At 42.5% G+C, this 20,163-nt stretch overlaps 1 protein-coding gene across 2 annotated transcripts in view; it reads right to left on the minus strand.

The window, feature by feature from the left end:
* The window catches only part of LOC135221776 (protein HID1-like), a 476,459-nt gene that overhangs the window by 73,250 nt on the left and 383,046 nt on the right, over positions 1–20,163 (minus strand). For both annotated transcript variants that reach the window (XM_064259610.1, XM_064259621.1), the window contains exons 11-12: positions 14,143–14,310; positions 6,130–6,366 (exon numbers count right to left, since the gene is read on the minus strand). In XM_064259610.1, the coding sequence (XP_064115680.1) occupies positions 6,130–6,366; positions 14,143–14,310 (405 nt within the window). The remainder of the gene's footprint in view (positions 1–6,129; positions 6,367–14,142; positions 14,311–20,163) is intronic.

The raw sequence follows: 20,163 nt of genomic DNA on the forward strand, positions 1-20,163 counted from the left end.
TGCAAAATGGAGGTAAATGATTGAATATTACTGGAATTTAAGAGACTTAGCTTGCAATTGCGCTTTTCGACCATTTCGGTCGAGTCAAAGTTGACCGAAGGTTGAAATTTTGGCACTTATCGTGATTTATATGAAAATATTTAAAAACTGATAAAAGCTACAACCATGAGTTATTTTGTTGTATTCTACATGAAATTGCACACATTTTCATTTATAAAACTCTATGTAATGGCTAATATAAAATGGTGCAAAATTACGACAAAGTGATGAAAGAATTTCTGAGATATGCCGCTGATGCTTTTTAGTGCAAGAAAGAAATTCGCGCATGAAGCGCCTGGGTAACGCTTGTAAACAAAACAACAGCTTGATCCATGAACTCCTAGCATCCCTCAAGGTGCGCGTGATTTAAAATTTTTTGCAAACTAGGCCTATAACTATTTTTCCGCGAATATTTAAAAAAACTTTTTGTCATCGACATATCGTACGTCAACTAAGCACCCAACAGACAATTTTAGTCGACGTATAATACGTCCAGTCGGTGTTTAAGGGTTAAGAGGTTCCTGACGTCTAGCCACCAGGCTAAATCCTCCCTTACTTCCTCCGTAAGAGAAACCAGGAAGGATTGCAGATCCCGCACCTGTGACCAGCACTCCTTTAGTCTCCATTGCAGAGACTGCAGATGAAGACGCCCATGAAGGACTAACTTCTCTAGCGACAACAGGTGACCGATCATGACCTGCCATTGCTGAGCTGGCTGTTCCTGTCGTGACAGAAAACGACGAGGCTTCCCTGAACCTGCTGATCCACGAGTCTGCGGGGAAGACTCGTGCTGATACCGTGTTGATCAGCATGCCCAGGTACTTTATCCTTTGCTTGGGCTCGAGAATCGACTCCTCAAAATTTACCACGATCCCCAGATCACAGCAAAAGTCAAGGAGGCAATCTCTGTCCTGTAGCAATTGTGAGCGAGAGCTCACCAGGACCAGCCAATCGTCGAGATACCTCATCAGACGTATCCCGACCGAATGGGCCCAAGCCGACACCAGAGTGAATTTGCATGAACACCTGTGGGGCGGTTGAGAGACCGAAACAAAGTGCCCTTAACTGGTACACCGTCCCATCGAGGATAAAGCGAAGATACTTTCTGGAGGACTAATGGATGGTTATTTGGAAATATGCATATTTCAGGTCCACCGAAAGCAGGATATTGTTCTCCCTGATGGAATCGAGCACTGACCGTTTCCATTGTGAACAGAGTCTGGCAAACAAATCGGTTCAAAGGAGAGAGATCTATCACCGGTCTCCAGGCCCCCGTAGACTTCTCCACCAGAAAAAGTCGGCTGTAGAACCCCGGTGACTGATCTCGTGCAATTTCCGCAGCTCCTTTGCTCCACATGGTCTGCACTTCTTGAGTCAGTGCTACGTCCCTGGCAGAACCAGGAACGTATGTTTGGAGATGGACCGGGTGTGAAGTGAGGAGTGGCCTCGACTCAAAGGGAAGCAGATATCCCTCCCAAAGGACATCCACTACCCAAGTCTCGGCTCCGTAGCACTGCCAAGTTGCCCAAGGATCGCCTGGCAACACCCCCCCCCCCAAACTTCCGGCAGCAAGTGAGGGGGAACGCCATCCCTAGCATTTCCCTCTCTTCCCCTTTTGCTTAGCCCCTTTCCCATGAGAGGAGGCTTGAGAGGGGGGGGCTGACGCTCACCTCTCAAAGCGAAAGAGGAAGGCTGGGTCTTTCCCCGCAATATCCTCGTTTTAGGAGCGGAGGAAGCGCTAGCTAAGATCCGAGGCTTAGCTGCAGTTGAACGAGACTGCCCAGAAGTCTTCGCAACTGCCTGGTGTACTAGGCGATCGCTGTCCTCTGCTCTTCACTTTTCCACTGCAACATCCACCATCTCTGGAGAAGAGAGAGGAGGAACCCAGCAATGATCCATTCCTTAGACCCATTGTTACCTCTTGACCAGCCACCCTGGTTATGCGATTCAGGACTGCATCCCTCCTCCTCAGAACCAGGTTAGCCCACAGGTTGGCAGTCTGGTGGGCCAGGTAGGAAATAGCCCTACCTCCAGACTGGCAGAATCTCCTGAACGCCGAGTCTTCCCCAGGAACTATAGATCCCCAGGAGGCTGCGACTCTGGATACTGTGAGGGACCACAGATCCAGCCAGGAGACAGCCTGGAAAGCTGCCATGGCAGTGGATTCCAGGGCCATTGCCTCTTGCTGCAAAAGCCAGAGGTTCTCTGAAAGCAGGCGTTGAAGAGGCAATCCTGGAGTTAGGCGAGCTAACTCTGGGTCAACCTGCCTGGTTGGCAACAGGTCTGATGAAGGCACGTAGAATCGCCACTGATGAGGCAAAGGAGGGGGAAGCAGCTTGTCTGACCTGCTGGCCCTAAGTGAAGCTTTCTTTCCGGAGACAAGAGTGTTCACCTGGTCCAGCACACCGTCAGCCAAGGAAGACCAGGGTAGCCCTACAGACGCTCTGGGTTACTTCTTAGGCCCCCAGAACGACTCCAACCTCGATGGACGGGCAGAGGGGGAAACCACCGATTTTTCCCCAAGATCATTGTGCTAACGTATCAGCGCAATGACCTCTGCAAAAGACCTCTGTATCTCAGGGGTGATAGAGTCCTGAGGTGATGGACCGTCAGATCCATCCAGGCCGAGTCCCTCCTGAGACACTCTTCCTTCAGGAGGAAGAACCTCGCCAGACCCCCAGTGGTCTCCTCTAGCCACTTGAGCGTATGACCTGTCCGGTCCTAAAACTGAACCAGGCTCATAGGCTCTCGTAGCTGGACTATAAGGAGCACACTCCTCGCAGTCACTCCTGTTCACCTCACTCCTCCCAGTGTATCCCAAGGAGGTTGAAGGGACAGGTGAGGTAGACCTGATGCTCCCACCCTGCCTACCAGCAGAACCGGTAGGCTGGGAGGACTGCAGGCGATCACCAACCCACGATGGTGATCGAGCTGCTGGTCTGGAACAGCGATCCCCCTGCAGAGAAGCACTGGACCGAGGATGGAAGCGTCGGTCTTATGCGTCGGGAGCAGCTACCAGCAGTGCAGACCGTCTGATCATGCTGGTGTGATCGACAGTCGAGTGACTGGTAGCGTCGACTAACGCAGTGAGAGTGAGCACTGCCCGGGGACCTGGGGGGCCTCTTCCTAGCCTCGCCTCGTGTACGGTCAGGTGGGACCATCACATCAACCCTGGGTACCGGGCGATCGCTACGTGAGTGATTGCTGGTCTGGCGAGAGTCACCTGAGCGACTCTTACCATCCTTCTGCCCCGTGCCTGGGTCCTGGCAGTAAGCATACTCAGCTGCCTGGACTCTGGCTGCACGGTCACCCACTCAGTGATGCTCGCTGGCAAGTGGCCGAGACGGTTCCTGGTCCAGAGGTGGAACCTCTAGAGCCAGGGGCAGAGGTACCAGCGGTGGCTGGTACCTCCACGGTCCCCGTCTTTCTCTTCCCTGAGGAAGGAGAGACGGGCCCCATTCCCGAAGGAAAGGAAGGACCAGTGGAAGGCCCAACTGTCTCACCGGGGTGAGACAGACTTCTCTCTGTGCGAGACTTCTTACGGGGGGGGAGGAGGAGGAGGAGGAGGAGGAGGAGGAGGCGGAGGAGGAGGAGGAGGAGGAGGAGGAGGAGGAGGAGGAGGCCACCTTATTCTTCCTCAGCTGGGGGGCCTTGCAAGTAGCAGCAGAAGTCAACGATGAAGACGAAGACCAAGAAGATGACGACGACACCTTCCTCTTCTTCTCTGACTTCTTCTTCACCAGCTTCCTCAGGACAGCAGACAGGTCTCCCATACAGGCCGGAGTTGGGGCAGCTGCTGGGGCAGCAGGTATGGCGACGGCAACAGGTGGTAGATCCAAGGGCGAGCTCTTCAGGCACTCAAAATCAGGCAGCAGAGTGAGGACAGCAAAACCTGGGGGAGGAGGAGGGATATATTCCACCTTGGAGACACATGGCACTGGGCCTGCACTGCAGCAGTGGGGGTAACCATCATCACATGCTGGGTGTAGACCAAGTAAGGTGGTGCCGCGTACCCCAGGGTCAAAACCGTAGTGGCCGTTCTCGACTCCACCCCATGCGTAACTTGAACTACAGCAAGATGTTGAAGGAGTCCCTGGATGCTCGGAGTGATGGGAAGACTCAGCGATCGCCATACCTTCTGCAGTCCCCCACCCACGGAGGCAGACAAACCTGAGGAAGAAGGAACAGTCGGGTTAAAGGGGGGAGTTCCTCTTCACTCAGCAGGGGAAAAATCCCCCCCTGAGTGGACAGAAGCCCCCGAATACAACTCCAGGTCAGGATGTCTCCCTCCTTCCTCTGCACTCGACAGATCGAGTGAAGAGGCAGAGATAATGTCCCCCAAAGGAGATAGAGCCATGAGAGGAAGCTTACAAGGGGGGAGGAAAAAAGACGACGTGTGTAACTTTTGTAACCAGCGGTGTCAAGGGAGAGCTTTCCGACGACACCTTGGCTGACTTATGTGGCTTCTTCCTCTTCTCGTATCGTTCCCACTGCTCCTCTGACCAGGAGATACAAATATCACAAGTTAGGTCACAATTACACTCACGCCCTTGGCACCTTGTGCAAAGGGCGTGAGGATCCACAGTTTCGCTAGAGCAAAATACACCACACTTTAATCCCCCCACTCCAGGGCATAATCTCAAGTTGGATGGAGGGGCATAAGGGCTTATCTGACTCATGGGTTTGCATTTTGCACGAATTCAGAATCAAACAAAATACAACACAAAACACAGGCAGAAATGAACACAGATACACAATTAAAAGGCTATAAGCCAAAAAGGACATAGATCGATCTCACGACACAGGCGGGCAGAGAGGCAACAACACGTCTGCACCCAACGGCAGTCAAAAGCAAAGTGGAATGCTTCCATACAATTGGGCGGAACTCCCGACCATCGGACAAGCAGTTACTGCCTAACTACCTTGTTATTGAATCTTACGACTGAGTTCCAACTGGCGTTGAAGGTAATTCCTTATGTAAAGGACTGATGGTTTTGTATATGTTTAGGAACAATCTCTTGTTCTTCTGTTTTTGTAATATATTATAAGGTCCACCATCTTGCCTTCTTCAGTGGGGAAGATGTTCTTCTTGATGATCTTCCCCATCAAGTTCTCCTCCTCGCGGTACCGAGAGTGCATGAAGGCCTTATAATTTATAATGGATTATACTGGGACACTGGGAGTGAGGAGAATGAACAGGTGGGCAGACTGTAAAATTGTTGCATATAGGAAAGATTAGGTTAGGAAAGCAATTCCGAGGGTTGAAGCCTTCCCAAGATGGAGGCATAGACAGCCTACCATGCCCCCCTCTTCTTGTAGAAGTTCTCCCCAGCATTACAGGCCAGGAACGACATCTGGGTATGGATTAGTAACATTACAAAAATTAGCATAGCACCTACTGCAAGTTGTATGGGGGTCAGTCAAGGAGAAAGCTAGGAATCATGAGCACGGGAATCCTGGAAGGCCGGGACACAGCACTGCAGTGCCCGTGACTTCTTGGAGGAATCCATAGTACCACAGCACCACACAAAGCACACACAGACACCCAAAAACACCAAAAAAGCAGGAAGGAATCACAGGCTATCCAAAAAACCAGCTTGGGAGGAGGAGACCAAAAGCAAACATCCGCTCTCCAAAGTGGCTGAAGAGAGACTAAATGCGTCACAGGGTTCATGTATGGTCGATGACTACCCTCCACCTCTTCTATGCCTTAGATGCCAGATGGCACATATTCCTTGCATATACAATCTTGATTGTTTTTTAACTGGTTTCCATCTGGTACCAGAAGATTTATCCATTGTTATGACCATATGAACAAACTAGATGCTGAAGTATGTAGTTCCAGGACTCATGCAGAAGAGTGTGCTACTAGAAACAGCACACAGTAAGAAAAGTGATGGACCCCTACAGAGGCAGGATATAACCCAGAACCCCACAATATAAAAAAAAAACCAACCCAGTCGAATAGGATGACTGTGATAGAAAAAAAAATCATAATAATAATATAATACTGTACTAAAAAATCTCTAGCATGTTAAATATCTAGTTTAAATTTACCCATGAAAACATGAAAATGCACAGTCAAATTACCTGGCATAGCAGCTAAAGTGGCAGTTTTAGTCCCAGGTTGGGCAGGCTGGGCTGGCTGAGCTCCTTCCATGGTTTTGGTAGTGCTTCGTGTAGATTCTGTGGAGGGTTGTCTAAGTAGTGTTCTCTTCCCTCTTCTGTTCAGAGACTTGTTTATGCTCCCACAATCCGTTGGTAAATTGGCTAATGCATGAAAAACTTGTCTCTTTCTTATGATAGTGTACACAAGATTGCTATTACCTGAAGAAAATACAAACTCTTATTACTAATACAATGTGGCATAAGGTTTATATACATTTGCTGATCATAAGGTATCATACTCTTGAAACTGTTCCTTTCTCTAGGAAACAGGAAACTAGTAAATAACAAATGTTGAGAAAACTGGTATGATCACCTCAAAAAAAGGAGAAACTTGAACTGCTCTAGAGATACTCCATAAAAACTTCTTAACCTAAATATATTTCCTGCAAGCAAAAGTAGAAATTTTTAAGTCATTTCTTTATAACCACAATAAAACATTCATTCACCTAACCTGCCCTTAAAAACTGAAAGACATATGGTAATTATTAATAAAATGAAATTCTGCACTAGTATTATTGTTACTAATACATAATGGAAATCAAACCACAATCAAATGTGCAATAAAAACCATTGTCTACCTCACATTGCAATATAACCGAAGACCCTAAAGGAAAAGGCAAGGCTGCTACCAGTTGTACCATAAAAATCATAAAAGAAATTGAACCTAGACACTCAAGCAGTGCAGTGCCTGGGGATTTCCCTAGCTAGGCTACTGAACTTTCCAACCTCCCAGTGACTTGACTGACAATATTTCATTAATGCAATTATGTGTACAGTGTTCCCCCCATATTTGCAGGGGGTAGGTACCAGACATCCCCCCCCCTTAAATAGCTAGAACCCGCAAATAGTTGAAACTCCTATAAAAACACTTAAAATTGCCTATACTATTTAGTTAGGTAAAACTCAAGAAAACCCCACTAAAAATGTTTATACCTGGTTTTTTAATAGTTTTATCACAAAAAAGTGCAATTTATGATGAAATTAATGAAAAAAACAGGAATTTGGTGTCTCATAGAAAAGTACCACGAATACGTGACTTTTCCATGAATAATGGGGGTATATGTTCCTGCGAGAAATTCGCAAATATGTGAGTCTGCAAATCTGGGGGTTCACTGTATAACAGATATACATTTTAAACTAACATCAGAACTGAAGTAAGTACATACTTCCAACTTCCCTGATGATGTTTGTGACTTAATTGGTAGCACCTTTGCCTCAGTCCAGAGTCAAGGGTTTGATCCCAGTGTGAGGGAGACAAGTATGTTAATGGCATGCATTGAAGCAGGTTTAATGCGTCTACTGATGTGGATTTTTTTATACAATTTGTTATAGTACTATACACTGGGAATCCCAACACCAACTGAGCCTCAAAGGTCAAAAATCAAATCTTGAAATTCCCAAGACACAATATATTTCTTCTCCCAGACAAAAAGAGTGATCATTCATCCCATGAGTATATACCTTCTCTTTATGCACATCCTTAAGGTAAAACCCAACATATACAGAAAGTATCTAATATATTCAAAACACCACTCTCAATATTCCTTTTAAAACTAATTTTACTGTCACTCTTCCCTGTCTGGTTTCACCTTCCAACACATCAGCACAAAATGAAACTTGTTCCTGGCAACCTGCTTCTTTTGTTAGCCTCATTTTGGAACAGACTACCAACTGAAGCAGTGAATAGTACCACCACCAGCCAGTTCCAAACACAGACTGGATAAAGTGGTTGCTGCACTTGTTAATCATTTATTTATTTTTTATTTAAAAGGTTAGAATTCTATGGGTATATCTTTTGCGCAGGACTTTATACCATACACATAAAAGCTGGTATTTAAAACCATGCCACTGCTAACTTCAGCATTTCTTCCCTTGACATTAGCCACAATCTTATGTTGTTTGCATCTTGGGTGTCTTAAATATTTTCTTAATCAAAGCTTTTCTAAACAAATCAAACTGAAGCATTCTACCCTTCTGTGATAACTAGGGCATCTGAATATTGGTATGAGTGTGGTTGCTCTTGCCAAAGCTGCTTTTATTTCCATCCTTCTGGATGGCAACCATGGACAGCCTATACTCAGAGTGGGGTCTAAATGAGGACAGTGGAACCTCGGTTTTCATACGTAATCCGTTCCAGAATGTCTCATGAAGGAGAGGCTATTGTTTGGAAGGGGAATTGTCCTCCAGAAGGACTTAAGATATCAAGGATTATCTGAGGTTACTTCCCATCTTCAGTTTTTACTGGCACTATCTGGGGTTAGTTCCCCTCTTCATTTTTTACTGGCACTAGGATAAGCTTGCGAGTCATTGGACCCGTGTTGCACAACAAAAATGTCCAGAGGCATTTGTTTCTGGTGTCTTTAAAATTTGCCTTAAGTGAAACACAGCATTGTCATTAAACATGTTGGAGACATGGATTACATCATCTTTGTTCGGATGACAATTCTCCACAAAATTTCTAACATCACTCCACTTTGCAAACATGTCCTTAATCACTGAAGTAGGCACATTAAGTATGCCCGTTTGCTTTGTGAATTTTTCAAACCAGCTTCTGCTGGCCTTAAATTCAATAACAGCAGCACTTGTTGTAGGCATTTTATTACTGTGACTGGCATGCAACATCCTCCATCCTTGCTATGAGCTCTTTCATAAATTCTAAAGTGTTCCTTGCCTTTTTTATAGACGGGCTGGAACTTGGAACTTTCTTTGGCCCCACGATGGCTTATTTAGCAGTTGCACTTTAATAAAAAAAAAAAGAACAAAAAAGCACAAAAAACAACAAATACTTATGAGGTGGGCCCTAGAGGGAGCATTTATGGGTGTACAAAATCCAAGGATATGTACAAAACCCCAGTCAAAATTTTGTCAGAAAAAGTCTACGAAATACAGGGCGTATGAAATCCAAGGTTTGACTGTACATCTGCGTATAAGGGTTGTGTTGGCTTCATTTTCCTGATAGTAAATTGGCCATTTAATGTATCCTAGTATTAACTGGGTTTGCTTTTCGACTTCTATTCACTGCTTATAGTTTATAAGTCACTAGTGATAATGACCCTTAGATCATTCTCTTGATGACAAATCTTTGACTCCTTGCCCAGTATGTAATACTTGACATTCTTGTTTTTGTACCCTATTTGCACAACTTTGTCTTTATCTACGCTGAACTGCATCTACCACCTTATTGAGCACTTATTTTCTCAAGGTTCTCTTGCAACTGTTTTTTGTTAAGTCCTTCCAGCAATCATATACATTTTTGCAATAATCAGCACACTTGCTGAAAATATTTTATTAGTCAACCCTAAGTCCATGACATTGAGGAGCAAAGGACATATTACCAACAAGAGGATGTCCCCCCCCTAAAGACAAGTCTTAGTCTCTTAACCAGTCCGAGAAGAGCCTTTATTAGGCTCAGAGGTCTGAATAAACTAATCCTTTATAATAATTTTGTTTCTCAGTTTCTATCAAATCTATTTCATCTATGATACCGAGACTCCTTTCTTTTGCCATCAATCTTTCAAGCGATAGCTTGTGGAGTATTTCCTGGGTATTCAGATAAAACCTGTCAATTGCCCAACAAGATATCTATCCAAATGATGAATCATCCTTTTAATTGCCCAAGAAGATATCTATCCAAATGATAAATCATCCTTTTTAAGTCCTTGAGAAGGGATCACAGCTATCCCTTGTTGTCACACCAAATAGGTGACTGATGCTGTAGGCAGAGAACAAAGCTGGCAATTAATGAAGAAGTGGTGTTGAGCACCTTTTAACTACATTAATGTCCCTCTTGCTGCATCTATCACAAAAACTAGGCCACTTTGACAAGTCAAGGCTGGTGGTCAAGTTCAGCAGGATTGGTTGACGACTGCCGCAACATCTTTAGAAAAGCCTTTGCCCTGAGTTCTTATTCAATAGTCTCCAGGAATGGAGATGCAGCATGCCAGAGTTGTCATGGAAGCTCAAGAGGCGTGGCTGCTTGAAAAGACTTACAAAATAGAAATCTCTCAAGACTGTCTTATCAGCAATGGGAGAAGACCTGCAAATAGATCCTGCTGCAGCAAAAGGAGACAATCAACATTGTTATCTTTGTATCTTTGTATTAGTGGAGGTCTTGTGCTCTGCCAGAACCTGGCTTTTAAGGCCAAATGAAAGGAAATTTTGGGAAATATATCCAAGTTATTCTAGGTACTGAAACACTCCAGGCACGGAGGAGAAAAATGGTCTCTTGCAACTGCATACAAAAACTCGGGCACCAGAACTTACACAGCAGGTAAGGTTGGAGCTGGGAAGGCAGGTTGCACTGGAAGCACAGTAGGAATTGAACATATAGTAAAGGCATCAGTTACAGTCAAACAGACACTGACTACTCTTCCTACTAACACTGACTACTCTTTCTACCAATTGTAGAGCAAAGCCTACAAAGAGTGCCTTCAACTCCAAGTGGCTCCAAGTCACCTCAACCATGACTGGATGCATCCTTGACAAAAAATCTTGGACAGATGAAGAAACAAATGAAATTCAACTAACAGGTGACTGGATCTTGCCACTACTACAAAGCCTACAATAAGGACTGGATTAATGTCTGGGAGTAAGACAACAGACCATGACTTTGACCAATGAAGTTGTGGGGGCTTTTTATCCTAAAGTAACATTGTGAAACCAGCTTTTCATGATATATAGCAATCCAAGATTGATCCAAGATTGCCACAATTTGGCCAACAAACTAAATTGGTAACGGAATAATCAAATCACTACCAGCAGTTTCCTGATTCTCTTCTCTGAAGGTTGAACTAAAGCCCAGCTCCATAGCCCTCAACAAAGGGACCAAAAAGGACTCCTCACTGTTGATGTGATGGCCAAGGTAGGGGCTAACACATTTTATCAACAGATTATTAAAAGTTGTCACAACTCATCACTATTGCTGTCATCACTAGCCAGTAATGCAAACGTCTATGATGCTTATGACATACAAATGTGCTTAAGCTGCCACAGTTTCCAAAGTCCATATAAAGATACAAGCAGTTCCCAGTTATCGGTGGACTCGTTTCGTTAATGGCAATCCGGTTTTAAGGCCCTTGTGTAGCGCCATAAAATCAGCAATTTATGGCGCCATAACAGGCCAAGTTTCAGTTATCAGCCTCATAAGGTGCCAATAATAGAGTTATGGCACCATAGCATACCTAACAGAGGCGCCATTAACTGGTTTATCAGTGCCATTAACAGAAACTTGGAGCCATAAATTGCAGATTTCGGATAAATGGCAGTTTTCGCTTATCAGCAACCCGCCGAGATAGAACCCCCACCGATAACCAGGGACTGCCTGCATGTGGAGATGTAGCTAAGCTGAAACACAAGGATCGAAACTGGAATACCCTTCCTGCCAAAAACAAAAGTATTTTTTCTATGAAATACTGATTATAATGTCCAAAGTCAGCACCCTTGAGGTCTATAGATACCAGAGTCCTCCATCTGATGGATTGCTGCACTGTGCCTACTATCTCAGTACCAAGGAGTCTTAGCTGATATTGATTATCTGCCCACAACGATCCACTGCCATCCTTCTGCTCTCAGTCACCATGTCTTGTAACATGGCTCCCTCCCTCACTTGGGGATTTCAAGTAATGGGGAATGCCTCCTCCTGTAATGAATGGTTATAGTTGTTAACACAGAAGAGGATGGAACATCACTAGACAAAGGTGAAAAACCAGACAGGATTCTGAAAGAAGGTCTACTTGACAAGGTCAAGAGTGTACCCATTCTTGCAATAGTCAGTTGGTAAAGACACTATTCAGAACCAGTGGAGGTGAGGGGTTGCAACCACTGTAGCATGTGATTTGAAGGCCCATTCCAAGTAATTTGACTCATGGCCAAGATCACATTTGATTATAAAAACTAGTGTAGGATATAGACTCACATATAAAAGTAACCTTTGGTAACAAGAACTTTGCAGCAAAGGTGCATAGAAACAACTACCAAAATAGACAGTAAAGGCAGATCCCATGGAGACTTAACTGTATCAGGGAAAATCAATGCAGCATAAAATGCAGTTAAAGCAGGTTTCTGGAAGGCTGGCAATACCACACCATGGAGGCAGCTATAACAGGCAACTGCATAATAAGAACAACAAGAACAACAGACACTGCACTAAAAGATGCACCCACTGGAATCACAGGAACATCAAACATAGCAGGAGCATAAGGTTCCAAAGGTAATGGCACAGCCATAGTTGCCACACCAACAGAAACAGGAGTAACAGGGTAGCATGTAACAAAGACAGCTGGATGTGCATAAGGTTGCAAAGAAGACAATAACCTAGTAGAGACAGTACTGAAACACTCCAGGCACGGAGGAGAAAAATGGTCTCTTGCAACTGCATACAGAAACTCGGGCACCAGACCTTACACAGCAGGTAAGGTTGGAGCTGGGAAGGCAGGTTGCACTGGAAGCACAGTAGGAATTGAACATATAGTAAAGGCATCAGTTACAGTCAAACAGACAGTTTGGTTACTAAGGACAGCAAGAGAAGCAGAAAAGGAAGTGAGAAATAAGCAGGTAAAAAAAACAAAACTGGGAAACATACTCGTACATAGGCACCAGTAAACAACTCTCCCTCCTTCAACTTAACCAAGGAGGGAAAGATCCAGGGGCAGGCCAAAAAACAAGACTTGGATGCATATGCAGATGTCAAGATCATATTTGCCCATTTATGTCTTCCTGACATAAAATAGTGGTGGCAGTGATATGTGCTGCTCAGTACAACTGTATCCGTCTCCAAAGAAGACATGAAAGTGAGATACGTGATGATATACCTTAACAAAGTGCTGAGGTATGATTATAGTACACAGTGAAAACACTATAAAAAGAATAGCAGGCACTAAAACACATTAAGCAGAGCAGGTAATCAACAAAATACAAAGAATAGCATACAGAATACACTAAAAAATAATACACTGCAATACTCTGAAAAGCTTAAACAAAATTAATATTACACACACAGTAAAAGTAAAATATTGAACAAAGAAAAAACAGAATACAAAAATCTCAACAACACTGTACATGACAAATGAGACAGATGGCATGATGAATCTATCTCTCAGTACTTATAAGGGAACAACTCATTTGTTTACTAAAAATATATAAAAATACATACAAAAAAGCAATAAATAAAAGACTAAAAACACTAAAACCTCAATTAACATCATCAGCAACAGGCATACTTGACAGCCTTAAAAATGTATTAAAAAATACCAATGTTACCAACTGACAACACCTGCAAGTGCTAAGTCAAGAGTAATAAATAAAAACATGAGAGGAAATTATTGTCAGTAAAAGCAAACAAGTCAGGAACTCTCTGATAGAGTAGTTATTACCCAAGATGTGTCCAGAGGGTGTATGAGTGAATAATTGTTCTTCTGTCTGAAAGACAAATAACCATGTCAAGAATGTTCACAAATGCAATGTGGACTCAAAAACTAATGGGATTGTTGTGAAACAAAGATCCTCCTTACCTTAATGATAAGGAATTACCCAATAAAACTACTATTAAAAAATAAGGGTTACTGACATGGGCAAAGGTATTATGAGACTCCAATGATAACAGTGCTAATAGAGTACTAGTCTTGAAAAATACAAGCACTGCTTCATGAATGAGTATCTTCCAGCCAACAGTTCATACTGTAAACACTAGTAAAATAAATAGGTCTGCAAAATGTAATGACACAGGCCAAAACTGCATGCTGTAACACCAAGAACTGCACAATTACGTACATGAAACAACTCTGTACAATAGACTTCACAAAGCAAGAAACAATTATGATGCAATATTCTGTTAAATACAGAATATTAACTCACATACAGTACAATTGTTCTTAGAAGTTAAAAGAAATCTCATATAATTATCATAACATTTTAAAAATACAAAAAAATATGACTCACCATCAAACTGATACTGAATGATATTATTAAATGTTTCTAGTAGGAAAAATACTAAATGGTGATGGTGAGGCGCTGAAAACAAACAAAAACCACGGCGTTGAAATGCTTCCAAGAGATGCAAGAGCTTGTTTGCTGTTACCATTGACATTGTTTTAATATAAGGTGAAACTGAAAAAAAAATACAAAAATTAACCATTGGCTAAATTGGAATATCACACACTATCATAATATAACAATACAGTTGCCTTATATGTTAAATTAATCATCACTGGTGCTTAAATTTATAAGTACATACTATAGTCAACCCCTGGTATATGCAGGGGAAATCCACGATAAGTTGGAATCCCCTTTAAATATGCTTATAACTGCCTATTTTAATAGTTCAAACACCAAAGACCCCCCTCTAAAAACTCTTATAACTGCCTATTTTATAAGTTCAACAACCAAATATATCTTAAAACTATCATCCTAAAACACTTTAATATTTAAAAGTCATCTTACATCATTACCCTTAAAAATATGGCTTACAACTTGTGAAAACGAATCAAGTTACCATTATACAGTATTTGGGCATGCACACTTTCTTTCATACAGTAATCAAGCTGTCCTGTTTTCTTTTACTAAAAAAAAAAAAGGAAACATGGAATGCGAGATTGATAGAGAGAGAGAGAGAGAGAGAGAGAGAGAGAGAGAGAGAGAGAGAGAGAGAGAGAGAGAGAGAGAGAAACAAAAATACTTATGCACATTAAAATACTTAATATTATGATTAGGTTAATCATATGGGTACTCATCAGTGATCAATGTTGGCTGAAGATGATGCTGATGAATTAGCTGTGAAATCTGATGAATGAACGATGATATGGACAGCACAGCAAAAAAAGAGGAATTGCACCTCCTCTGGAGAAGCCTCTTCCCCTTCTTTCTTTAGACGTTCTGGGAGGAGGCATCATGTTGACATAATTCCTCATGCTGACTAAGAGGTTATTATAAGGCTTCATACACAGATCAAAGGCATTTGAAACGTTTTTGGAGCATGCCTTATGAGGGTTCCATTCCTCTACTATCTGCTGCAGATGCCTGCCTTTCCTTTTAATTTGGGACATATCTTTCAAATCCTGGTCTGTTGGGGGATTAGCATCATGAATGATGGTAGCAACTTCTTCTCCACCAAGGGCCTTCAAAGATTCTTCCCTCTTCATATTCCTTATCAATGAGGTAGACTGTACTCTCGTTCAGACCATAATGGGTGCTACTTAGGCGTGATTTTTCCTTTCGCGGAACCTTACAATAACTTCTACTTTTTCCTGGTGCATCATCACAACCTTCCCTTGGCGCTTAGGCTCTTGTCTGATGCCATAGAAGAAGCAGGGGGGCATCTTAGGGCACAATTTAAAAAGATACACACTGATTAAAACTGGACAGAAAATCCTAGGATACTGGGTCACTTACAAACGGTATACTTGGCACATCATGTACTGCGCATACTGTACATTTGATTGATATTTTGCTGTGTTGTACGACGATTTTGAAATAAAAAAAACACACACATTTGATTGATATTTAGCTGTGTTGTACAATGATTTTGAAATAACACATTTGACTGATATTAAGCTGTATTGTACAGTGACTTTGAAATAACAAAGTGTTTTAGAATGATAGTAGAGCATATCTAAAATGCATAGTTAGTTTGTAGAACAACATGACTACAGCTGTATACCATTTTCCTTGATGATGACTGGCTGTACCCTTGGTGCTGATTGGCTGTCTACCCCCATAACTTTCTCTGAGATGTAAGGAGTGCACATCTCTGTCAGTTCAAAGCATTTCCTTAGCCTGGTTGAGTGTATTGATTGTATCTGTGTACTTTCCACATCTTTATTTGCAGTGTTAATCTGTATAATAACGCCCTAAGATGCTTCCTAAATGCCCTGCTCCTTCTAGGATTCTGGCAAAGGTAAGACTTCTGGATGTGTTGAAAGAAGGCAAAAGTTACACAGTAGTAGCCTGCCGTGGTGGTATGAATGAAAATACCATGCGGTACATTAAGAAGAAAGAGGCAGAGATAAGGAAGGCTGGGAGTGTTAGCCGCTACAGTAGTGCCAAGAAGGTTTTCTCAGTGCATGATAAGACCATCGTGAGGATAGAGTTGGCTTTGGCATACTGGACACAGACTGCCATAAGAACATCCCCCTAGACACCATCATCATTTGTGAGAAGGCATGACAGCTCTACCAGAGTTATCAAACTGTTACGGAAGGTGGCAATGTACAGGAAGCAGATGTCTTAGGCTTTGCAAACCCACTGATGAAAAGGAAGAGCCACAAGATAGACCATCAACAGCTCCTCAAGGTTTTCAGGCCAATAAGGGGTCTTTCCACTGTTTTCTGAGGCGGTTCCAACTACAGTTTTCTCTGCATGGGGAGTGGCATTGACAGACATGGAAGTGGTTTGCAAAATATCCTGACACTTTCAAGAAAATCATCTGGGACAAGGGCTACCATCCAGAACTGGTGTTCAATATCAACAAGAGTGGCTTGTTCTGGGAGAAGATGCCTTCACATACATACCTGATGAAGAATGAAGCCAAAGCCTCCAGGTTCAAGCCCAGAAGGATAGGGTTACCTCATCATGTGTGGCAATGCAGCTGGCTTCATGCTGAAACCAGGCCTCATTTACAAAGCTGCAAATCCCAGGGGCCCTAAAGAATAAGAAAAAGCACGGTTGCTGCCTAGCAGTTGGATGCACAACCCCAAGTTCTGGATCACCAAAGTTCTTACAGATAACTGGTTCATTCAAAGCTTCATCCCCTCAAGTTACGCAATACCTTAATGACTAGGGCATGAAGTTCAACATGTTGATTATAGGATAGTCTGGTGGTCACTCTCTGGCAACTTTATCACAAGGGAATCCAGCTCGAGTTTCTTCCTGCCAACAAAACCTCTCTCCTCCAGCATGGATGCATCTTTGTTTGCAGACTTAATCTGTATAACACAATGTCCTAAGATGCCTCCTAAATGCCCGTGCTCCTTCTAAGGATTCTGGGCAAAGATAAGATTTCTGGATGTGTTGAAAGAAGGCAAAAGTTGCGCAGTAGTAGCCTGCCACTGTGGCGTGAATGAGAGTACTATGCAGTACATCAAGAAGAAAGAGACAGAGATAAGAAAGGCTGGAAGGGTCAACTGCTACAGTAGTGCCAAGAAGGTTTCTACAGTGCATGATAAGACCATCAAGAGGATAGAGTTGGCCTTGGCATACTGGATCACGGACTGCCGTGAGAACATCCCCTCGACACCATCTTCATTTGCGAGAAGGCATGACAGCCTACCAGCAGCTATCAACTGTTATGGAAGTGGCAATGTACAGGAAGCAGACTTCTTAGACTTTGACAAACCCACTGAAGAAAAGGAAGAGCCACAAGATGTCTTTCCACCATTTTTTGAGGCAGTTCCAACTAAAGAGTTTCTCTGCATGGGGAAGTGGCATTGGCAGATGGAAGCGGTCGCGAAATATCCTGACACCTTCAAGAAAATCATCTGGGACAAGGGCTACCATCCAGAACTGGATTCAGTATCAACAAGAGTGGCTTGTTCTGAAAGAAAGAGCCTTCACATACATACCTGATGAAGAATGAAGCCAAAGCCTCCAGGTTCAAGGCCCAGAAGGATAGGGTACCCTCATCATGTGTGGCAATGCAGCTGTCTTCATGCTGAAACCAGGCCTCATTTACTAAGCTGCAAATCCCAGGGGCCCTAAAGAATAAGAATAAGCACTTGCTGCCTACATGTTGGATGCACAACCCCAAGGTCTGGATCACCAAAGTTCTTACAGATAACAGGTTCATTCAGAGCTTCATCACTCAAGTTACACAATGTTTAATGACAAAGGCATGGAGTTCAACATGTTGATTACAGATAATGCTGGCAGCCACCCACTGGAACTTTATACAACAGAATCCAGCCTCAAGTTTCTCTCTGCCAACAAAACCTCTCTCCTCCAGCTTGGACCAGGGGATGATCTATGCCTTAAAGGCACTCTACACCCAGAACTCCGAGCACCTTGTGAAGGCAATGGGCACTGACAGTGAATTACACTGAAAAAGTACAGTGGACCCCTGTATTCGCGGGGGGATGTGTTCCAGAACCCGCGGGGGGATGTGTTCCAGAACCCGCTAGAATCCGCGAATAAGTAGAACTCCCATAGAAATGCTTAAAACTGCCTATTTTTTAGTTCAAACTAAATAAAAACACACTTAAGAATGCTTTTATAACCGAGTTTTTCGTTAAAGTTTTCTTTATCACAAAAAAGTGCATTTAACTCATGAATTTATAATGGATAAATATTGGCCACAGAGAAATCCGCAGGTACGAGTCCGTGAATGTGAATACAGGGAGGTCAACTATATTGGCATAAATTCATGACTGCCACGTCTGACTCTCATAGACCGGTCATTGAATGATATGAAAAAAAGGGATACTCTTAACGCATGCTGGAAGTGGTTGTGGCTAGTATGTGTTCACAATTATAAGGACTTTTCTCCTGATGAAATTCAACATTTGGCCAATGATAAAGCAGCCCAATTGGGAAGGATGCTTGGTCAAGAAGGCTTTGATGACACCAATGAGGATGAAATAGGAATCCTTACTGATGCCCACTCTAAACCCCAGATGGACCAGGATTTGGAAGAGCTGACGAAGTCTGCCAGCAAGGAAGAAGAAACACCAGGTTCAGGGGATGAGGAAGAGGATGAGAACCTATCTTCGAATGCCTGTCCCAACTTATGAGGTGCAGGAAACTGCTCTGGCATGGGATCCTTATATGGAATGCTCCATAAAATGTTCAAATACCCTTGATGCAGCACAGGCGCCCTACAATAACGTCCTCGTCAGAATGAAGAATTAGTGCAAAGCAGCTGTAAGTGTTTCTCAAGACCATGAAGAAGGACCACTCCAAAGCCTCCCAAAAACCCCTAAAGAAGGGGAAGAAGCAACCCCAGAGGCAGATGAAACCTGTATGATTTAATTTATCATCAGTATGAGTACAGCACAGTGTTCCCCCTTATTTGCGGGGGAATGCCATAAATGGCCAAGTTCGACACATAGTTGAAAACCCCTATAAAAATGCTTAAAACTGCCTATTTTGTTAGTTAAAAAAAACCCACTCAAAATCAAAAAGTGTTTACGTATATCTGTTAATAGTTTTATCACTAATAGTGCATTTTATGATGAAATGATAAAAAAAAACAGGAATTTGTGGATATTTCTCAGAAAAATACAGTGAATAGGCAAATTTTCCACAAATGATGGGGGTATATGTTCCAGAGAGATATCTGCAAATAGTGAGTCCGCGAATCCGGAGTGCGTTAATACGGGGGGTTCACTGTATTATTATTAATATAATATTTAAATTTATTATTCAATTTGATTATCATTTATTCTTATTAATCTTAATACATGTTTTTTTTAAAAATTGTATTGCAAATAATTTTTTCATATAAAATGAATATTTTAGTCCCAAAAATATGAAATACAGTACGTAATTAGTGAATACATTCAATTGCCTATATTTGCATTCTCGTGGACTCATTCGTGGGATTTTTCTGTGAAACCTATCTGTAAATTATTAGTGAAAAATTCTATATTTTGTGGACTTTTTTTGGTGAGAAATATTCACTAATTAGTGTATTTTTAGGCTATTTTCATGACTAAATACATTTTTAAGATAAAAAAATGTTTTACTAATTTTTAAATAGTATTAACATTAATCTTAATACAGTATGATTAAATAACAACATAAACATTAAATAAATATTCAGTGGTCCCCCGTTTTCATGATGTGCACCAGGACACCCCCGTAATTATACTTGGAACCTATATAAAAATCCTTAAAATGGCCTCTTTGGTTTTTCAAGTTTTATCACAAAAAGTGCATTTTATGATGAAATTGATAGAAAAACAGGAATTTATGGATATTCTCATAGAAAATACTATGAATAGGCAAATTTCCTGCAAATAATAGGGGGAT

The sequence above is a fragment of the Macrobrachium nipponense genome, chromosome 20 (assembly GCF_015104395.2).
Source record: "Macrobrachium nipponense isolate FS-2020 chromosome 20, ASM1510439v2, whole genome shotgun sequence".
In the NCBI taxonomy this organism is placed as follows: Eukaryota; Metazoa; Arthropoda; class Malacostraca; order Decapoda; family Palaemonidae; genus Macrobrachium; species Macrobrachium nipponense.